Source organism: Camelina sativa, chromosome 9 (assembly GCF_030686135.1).
Source record: "Camelina sativa cultivar CO46 ecotype springtype chromosome 9, ASM3068613v1".
In the NCBI taxonomy this organism is placed as follows: Eukaryota; Viridiplantae; Streptophyta; class Magnoliopsida; order Brassicales; family Brassicaceae; genus Camelina; species Camelina sativa.
In genome coordinates this window covers 2,479,724-2,487,264 of record NC_141888.1, presented here as the reverse complement: position 1 = coordinate 2,487,264, position 7,541 = coordinate 2,479,724, and the positions used below count along the sequence as shown (strand labels likewise).

The window sequence follows — 7,541 nt, the reverse complement described above, 5'->3', positions numbered from 1 at the left end:
TACGAGAATTATTGATAATAATGAACAATAAGTATAATCATTATAATTATTAAACTTGGAAGCAAAGTAAAGGAGTTCGCTCAACTTCCAAGCAACTCGAGCGAGAAAGATGAAAAGCATGCGTCATGCAGTTTGATTATAAAAGATGAAAATACGAACACGTCGCCCAAACAAATTAACATAATTAAGCCCTAACTATCTCACCTATATTTTGATTATAAAAATAAAATAAAAATCTTACCTATATTTTTTTATCAAAATGTTTCAAAACCTATAAAATTGGTATATCATACAGATTTCTAAACTTGGAAGTATATGTATCCTCTTTTAGGAAAATGTGTGTAAGATTTGTTTCTTTCACGATTGTATATTTTACCTCGCATATATGTAAAACTTTAGAGTACATGTGTATTGGTCGAATGTTCTTTGGTCATTGCGATTTGAATTTAACTAGAGTAGAATGGGTGAAAAAGAAAGAGAATGAGCTACAAACTTACAATATCCATATTAAACATGTAGAGAATACTCGTATGAGAGCTAATCGGTTCATATCATTGGGCTTGAAAGGGCCGCCTATAATAAAAATAATAATCTTGCTTAATCGGCCCATTGTGATATTGTTCTTTCCACATATTAAGACCAGAGAGATGGATCAAGTTCTCACCGTATCCGGATCCCATGTTCTTAAGAGCAATTGGTTTGTTTTTCATCACCTACAAGATTTTCATAGAGATGGTAACATGTGGTAGACGAACCCTGATGAAGGAGGGTAAATGAATTAATTAATCTTAGGGGATGTAGGCAGAGGAGAATTTGGTCCCAAGAGTGAGGGACGTCATTTGATAGACCCATCTTGAGCCAAGCTGTTGTTGAATGCTTAGGGATCGCCACTTTATGCCAAATGAGAGATGACCAAGAAACATGAAGCTTCCAAGGACGGATTGAATAACAGGTGTCAAAAGCTCTAGAGCATTGAAACATAGTTTTCAGTATCTCTACTTTATTTTATTACTAGTATATCATGTGTGTAGATAAATACCCTATTTGAATTAAGAATTTATTCTAATAATTTTTTTTGTTCAACAACTTATATTAATGATTTTCTCAAATAAGCCAAGCCGTAGAAATTTTAACCTAGTCGATACTCGTATTTCGTAAGTCGTTATTCTTGGAATTAATTTAACCTAGTCGATATTTGTTAAAAAAAAAAGAAAAAAGAGAAACCCTAGATAGGGTATATGTATCATGATATTTCGGTGCCCAAGTCTTTATCAAACGGCGGCGCCGCCTGTATTCTACTGTTCCCCGACTAAGAATTTAGCAGAAACATCAAGAGACGAAGATAACATAACAACTAAGAAATTAAGTAAAACGAACCGAAACTAGAGAAACAAAGTCAATCCACACAGTTGAGAAAAACGATGAAAGAAAGAGACAAATTAAAAACCATCAACCAAAGATAATAGAAAACATCGGAATCGACAATTAGAAAACGAAACCAAAAAAAAAAAGTTAGGGTTTTGGATCAGCTTCAAAAGCCCACGCGTTCTCCTTTCGAATCTTTGCTTCTTCTTCGGGTGTGAAATCGCACTCGATGTTGAAGATCGTTCGAATCTCCTCTGGCGTCTTGTCTTTGATGTGATCTGCAACGCTCTGGCAAGTGAGATCGAGAAGGTCTTTGACGTTGAGATAGTTAGCAGCGAGAATGATTGAGAAGTTTGTTTCTAAATCAATATTTTTCATGAACTGTGCGTCCCAAGTCTTGAGCTCCTTCGCCTTGGCTTCCTCTTCCTTGGTTGAATCTTTATCATCATCGACGTGTTTCTTGCAATACTCGATGACCAGTGCGAGGATCTTACCAGTGACGTTCGCCAGCGGGATTGCTTTATCGGCGCAGTCATCGTCGATCATGTGCCCTATGATCTGCAATTTACGAGCCACCGCTTCTTCAATCTCGAAAGTTTCACCATCGGAGCTAGTCAACACAACCTTGTTCGAAGACATTGTTTTCTTTTTTTTTTTTTGTTTTTTGTGTGGTGAAACGAAAAAGAAGATTTTTAGGAGATATTGAATGAGAGATCGAAGAAGGTATGATGATCGTCTCTCTATTTATCTGATGAGAGAGTCGGTCAATTATTGAATTTAGGAATTAGGAAATATAATAATTTTTTGAGAAATACTCTAACATAGCACTAAATCAAGTTTTATGGATTTAACACATTCCATAAATTTCCAAAATAGCACTATTTAACACATTAAAATATTTAATTTAGGGATTAGGCTAATGGGCCGGCCTGTTGTGGCCCAATGGTTGACAAAAAAAAAAAAATTAATTTTAATTTTTAGAATTTTTTCTTTTAATGTTTGGGTTCTCAATTTCACATTTAAAGTATAGTTTTGAGGAGTAGGGTTTAATATTTTGAATTTAGGATTTAATTTTAGAAGATTAATTAGTGCTATTTTTGGAATTTTAGAGATGTTGTGCTAAGTTTAGAACAAAAACTTATTTTGGTGCTATTTTTATCTTCCATAATTTTTCCCTTTTTAATTTCCAAAGCAATAAGGAAAGGGAAATTAAAATATTTTATTTATAATGACTTTTATAAAAAGTCTAAATATTGGGAAAAAAACAGAATATGCACAAAAATGAAATCATTACCTTTTACTAATGGAATAATCTTTGACTTAATGAGGCAAATATATATATAAAAAAGATTCAGAACACATTTAATTAAATTTAGGAAGGATTAACTAATATTTATGGAGACTCCTCAATTCTGGATGGCTTTCATAACAAAATTAGGAAGACACAATAGTTGTAGAAGATGTGTGACAACCCGTCCCACAGACCCCGCTAGCCCACCGCTAGCTGCCCCAACGGACTGTCCGTGGACCCTGCTAGTCCCTCGCTAGCCGTCAAAACGAACCCCAAGCTGGCCCTGCAGGGCATTGATCCTAACCCATCACTGTGGATATCCAAATCCACCAGTAGGTTAAAAGGTGGGGACCAGGGTTCGAGGAACGCCTGGCGCACCTATAACCTACTGGTAGATTTGGATATCCACAATGATGGGTTAGGATCGATGCCCTGCAGAGCTAGCTTGGGGTCCGTTTGAATGGCTAGCGGGAGACTAGCAGGGTCCACGGACGGTCCGTTGGGGCAGCTAGCGGTGGGCTAGTTGGGTCCGCGGGACGGGTTGTCACAGAACTGATACACGATCAAATTTGAGATTGGAAGCTTCGCCAGGAGAAAAATAAGAAGAAGAAGATTGGATTTTCGTTTTTGGTACTGTGTGTATCGACGAAGAGAAAGATGAGAGGAAGGAAGATGAGATTGTGATTTTAGGTTTTAAATATTGTTTTAATTTTATTGATATTTAATTTTATTTTAATAACTGATATCTCTCCTTTCCTTCTAATTTTGTGCTAGTTTTGGAACATTTGAGGGTGAGTGCTAAGTTTGGAATAAAAACTTAGATTAGTGCTATTAGAGGGTATATATATATATTTTTTATGGAAGTTAATTAATATAACCCCAATTTATACTACACACATTGGTCTTATACAAATGTTATACTAAAGGGGGTTATTGGTTTAGGATTTAGAAAGAATTTTAATAACTTTAAAAGTTATGTAAAATATGTTGTTATTCAATCAAGACTTTTTAAAGCTCTTTAAAAATTTGGTGTTATTGGTTGTGGATTTGTAAAAAGTTATCTAAAATCTTGATAAATCTAGTATTATTGGATTAAGAGTCTTATAAAGTCATGAAAAGTTTTATGTTATTCAATTAAAACAAAAGAATCTTGGATTGTTTATGACAACATATTGTTAATGACAACATATTGTTCTCAAAAGAATCTTGGATTGTTAACGCTTGTTCGATTTGTCTCTGATTCTTCTTAGCAAGTTTATGATGTGATATGAAATGGATTCAAAGTGTGTCTGATTTTGAAAGTGAATAGTCGTGATTTTGCTTCCTCCAATAGCTATGAATGATTCAATTTTGCATTCTGTTTGATCTTGCTGTAGATATTGATCTTCACAACTCCGAAGCTTGCTATGAATCTCAAATCGTGAGTTATGAGAATTAAATTTATGGATTGATTATATTGTTGAATAAGGTTTTCAACTCTAAACTCAAATGATTGATGATATACATGATGACAAATATTTCAAGAACAAAGCAAAGAGTTGATGATAAAGATGAGAAAATGGGCATTTGAGTGGAATTTTGAGTTAAGTTTTTAATAAACTCAGTTTTTAATTATGGAAGGTCTTCCTAAAATTCAAAAATGCTTTCCTAAATTTTTTTAAAATATGTTTTTAAATATTTTTATATGTGTTTTGCTTTATTGTATAACATATTTCTCCACTAATGATGTATAATGATTTGATTTTATGCACATATTGGTGTTTTACAATGAAAGTAGCAAATAGAAATATCTAGCATGATGTTTTAGGAAGACATTCCTGAATGTCAGTGACTCCTTCCTAAATATTTATGAAGACTATCCTGAATTTTAAGGAATCGTCCTGAATATTATTGAATCTTTCCTAAAATAATTGTGTAGCCTGTAGGAGTACTATACATTATTTTTTTGAAGACCTTCATGAATAGCAAAAAGTCATTCCTGAAAATTATTAAAAATCATTCTTAACCTTTTAAAACAGAGTGTTTTTTACTTAGTTGTTATATCATAAATAGAATAGCATGAAAAATATCCCAGCATCATCAACTGTAAACCCAAAACATACATAAGAGATGTTTTGTATTGGATTTTTTTATGTAAGGTTTGTAAGTAACCATTGAACTAGATGGGCGATGGTTTAGTTTTTTTACTTTTTTTTACCGATGTTGGTTAAACCTTTAAGATGCAAATGCAATGTGACCTGTAAATCATCAGTTCAATGCCGGTTCTTTAAATATGCTAAACTTCCTGAGTTCTCCCTTTCGCCCATCTAGTTCCTTTCTTCTCAAGGTACTGCATTCTCCCCTACGTGCTCCATTATATGTTCTATATAGTAACGTGCAGCGTTTTCAGATCTGCAGTAAATATAGAAAGTGTATTAACGTATTTTACAGTAGCAACAAATACAATTATATATTTTAATAGGAAAACAAACAGCTTACATCTCCTTGTGATGTTCCATTCCCTCGAAATCTGGTTTTATATAGATTTGCGAAGAGGCGGTTGTGTTGACGAGGCAAGGAGCATCTACAGAACATTTACAAAATTAGATGTATATGGTTTCAGAAGGCTAGTTTCCTTATCTGATCTATCAAATCGAACATACCTTCGTAGGTTCCAACCTTCCAGAACCGCAAAATACAAAAGACGGGTTCGGATGTAAAAGTAAGATGACACCCGAGTGCTTCCCAAGCATTTATGAAGCGAGCAGCATAATCATCTAGGGCACGACACTTGAGGGTTTCATTCCTACGATTTTCTCATGTTAATATTGAACGGGAATACGAAAAAACTTTTAATGTAAATGTATTGAAAAGGTAGCACAAATCTCCTTTACCTCCCATTCAGTAGGGTGAGGACAACTTCATTGGCCGCATTTGCCCCCTCGAGCAATCTTCTGTCTTCCACCCCAACTACACACCCACAGACATCTGATTCGGGGTAGACACATACTTTAAACGTTACGACCTATGTATTTTGATATGAAATTGTCTACTAACCTATTTATTTAGTATCAGGCCTAAAAACTAGTGATAATCACAAATATATCAATTAGCAATCGTTTTATAACGTTGTTTCAAACGATTTGTTTAATTTAAAATTGAAGATCAGCGTACCGAATGATATGGGATGGGTAATTCTCCCTCGAGATATATCACCCAAATCTTCGAAACGGAAGTAGTGTTTTTGATTCACCGGTGAGAGCAGGCGCATCGTCGACTCATCAGTAAATTTGATTTGGAAAGGATGATGTGTATTCCTCTCCCTAAGTTTTGGCTGGATGACCTTGAAATCCCTAATTTCATACCAATCACCATCATAGATATACTTCCTCATTTTCTTATAGGTCCCTAGTAAAAATGCCACCTCGATTGTGTCACCCTACAAAGTGCATATCAATTGTGTATAAGACCACTGCGTTGGTTAACAACTTCGTGCAAATATTTTACAAAGCAAAGTGGACTAACCCGTGTATCAGCAAGGAGTAGAACCCGCTTCCAAAAGAACTCAGTAACATACCACGAATTCAAGACCTTTGCTTGGATAATCCAATTCGTTTTTCCTGGTATAAGATCAGCGATGGCATCAACTCTAAACTCCATGGTTTTTTCTGATAATATCCTGTTACTCGTTTCTACCCTGGGTTTGGAAAGGAGACAGGGTGATGCTATTTAAATAAAACAAAACGTCGTGACTAGTAGTTGCGTCTTTCTACCGACGGCGCATAGATCCTTCTCTACTAAGCGCGACTCTTCGCTTTCTTTGTTTTTCTTCGGGTTTATATTTGAAATTTACTTTAATTCGTAGTCTACGTACAGACAACTAATTTACGTATTGTAGAGTTATCCTAGTTTAAAAAAACCATAATTTAATTGCCGGTCCAGCAACATTGGAGGCCCAATACGAAAAGAAATTGTATTGTTTACTTTTAAATTGTTTTTCTCAGTAAGTCTGATGTAATTTTTGAAATTTTTAAATGGGTCCTCAACTCAATTTCTAAAATTGAGGCCTTCTGATGTGCGTTCGAATGGGCTTATTAAAATTGAGGCCTTCTTTTAGTTAGAGTTTAAGAAATAAACAACAAATCCATACCGAATGGGCTTATTAAAATTGAGGCCCGGTACCTATGTATCATAGGGATGTGAACACTTCCGACTTCACCAACCGAATGCACAGTAGTAACAAAACAATACATTTCTCGTACCAAACGTAAGGACCCATGTACCCACACACACTTTGTTTTACATACACAATTGGCAGATATATGTATTGTGTATAGTTCTTTTGCAAGATAGAACAGTTAAAAAAGGAAAGGAACCAACATCAAGTGGTACATGCTTAAAAATAAGTAGAAGAGAAAACCATTGAAACAAAAGGCCGGATTCAGTCCGCGTAAACCCTATGACGTAGATATTAGTACGGCGTTTATAACAGAAGGCATTTAGATGAAACGTTTAGGGCGAAACATCTAAAGAGATAATATAACTAAAGGATCTCAGATATAGATTTCGCCAACCACCAAAGGCCGCAATTGTTGCAGACCATGTCATAGTCTCGATACTTGAGAGAGTACAGACCATGCTCCAATAAACACAATTTAGCACATTCCGGAGAAGGGATCAAAGGGGCAATCGGATACACGAATGTATCCTTGTACGTGTTTTCTCGCGCCGTCTGATATCTACCCAGCAACATGAACAACTCCCTGCCCAAAATCCTTGTTTGAGTTGTATTTAGTTGGTAGTGGTATGCAAAAAACAGGTAAAGATAATGACCCGCCATGTCGAGGTTCCCATGTAACATAGAAAAAAACCCACATGCTAGTGTGGCATCATCTTCTGCGGGTAC

The 7,541-nt window shown here is 35.2% G+C and overlaps 2 protein-coding genes across 2 annotated transcripts; both read right to left on the bottom strand.

Annotated features, from left to right (window-relative positions):
• Positions 1-1,343: 1,343 nt before the first annotated feature.
• On the bottom strand, positions 1,344-2,118 carry LOC104710233 (SKP1-like protein 14). The gene has a single exon (XM_010426801.3). It carries the CDS (start codon positions 2,002-2,004, stop codon positions 1,513-1,515), a length of 492 nt encoding a protein of 163 aa, XP_010425103.2. The 5' UTR covers positions 2,005-2,118; the 3' UTR covers positions 1,344-1,512.
• A 2,859-nt stretch (positions 2,119-4,977) lies between these two features.
• LOC104714928 (uncharacterized) lies at positions 4,978-6,295 on the bottom strand. Its single transcript, XM_087465195.1, has 6 exons — positions 6,161-6,295; positions 5,810-6,074; positions 5,530-5,623; positions 5,299-5,441; positions 5,135-5,219; positions 4,978-5,047 (listed from the first exon to the last, which is right to left on the bottom strand). The coding sequence occupies exons 1-6, from the start codon at positions 6,293-6,295 to the stop codon at positions 4,978-4,980; spliced, it is 792 nt and encodes a 263-aa protein (XP_087321321.1).
• Between the last annotated feature and the right edge of the window lie 1,246 nt (positions 6,296-7,541).

What these genes read in the sequence shown, in the direction of transcription:
- LOC104710233 (XM_010426801.3), bottom strand. Translation starts at nt 2,004, where the DNA reads ATGTCTTCGAACAAGGTTGTGTTGACTAGCTCCGATGGTGAAACTTTC.
- LOC104714928 (XM_087465195.1), bottom strand. Translation starts at nt 6,295, where the DNA reads ATGGAGTTTAGAGTTGATGCCATCGCTGATCTTATACCAGGAAAAACG. An exon ending in CTCACCCTACTGAATGGGAG is followed by an intron (nt 5,442 to 5,529) that starts GTAAAGGAGATT and finishes AGAAAATCGTAG; the next exon opens with GAATGAAACCCTCAAGTGTC. An exon ending in GAAGGTTGGAACCTACGAAG is followed by an intron (nt 5,220 to 5,298) that starts GTATGTTCGATT and finishes AATGTTCTGTAG; the next exon opens with ATGCTCCTTGCCTCGTCAAC.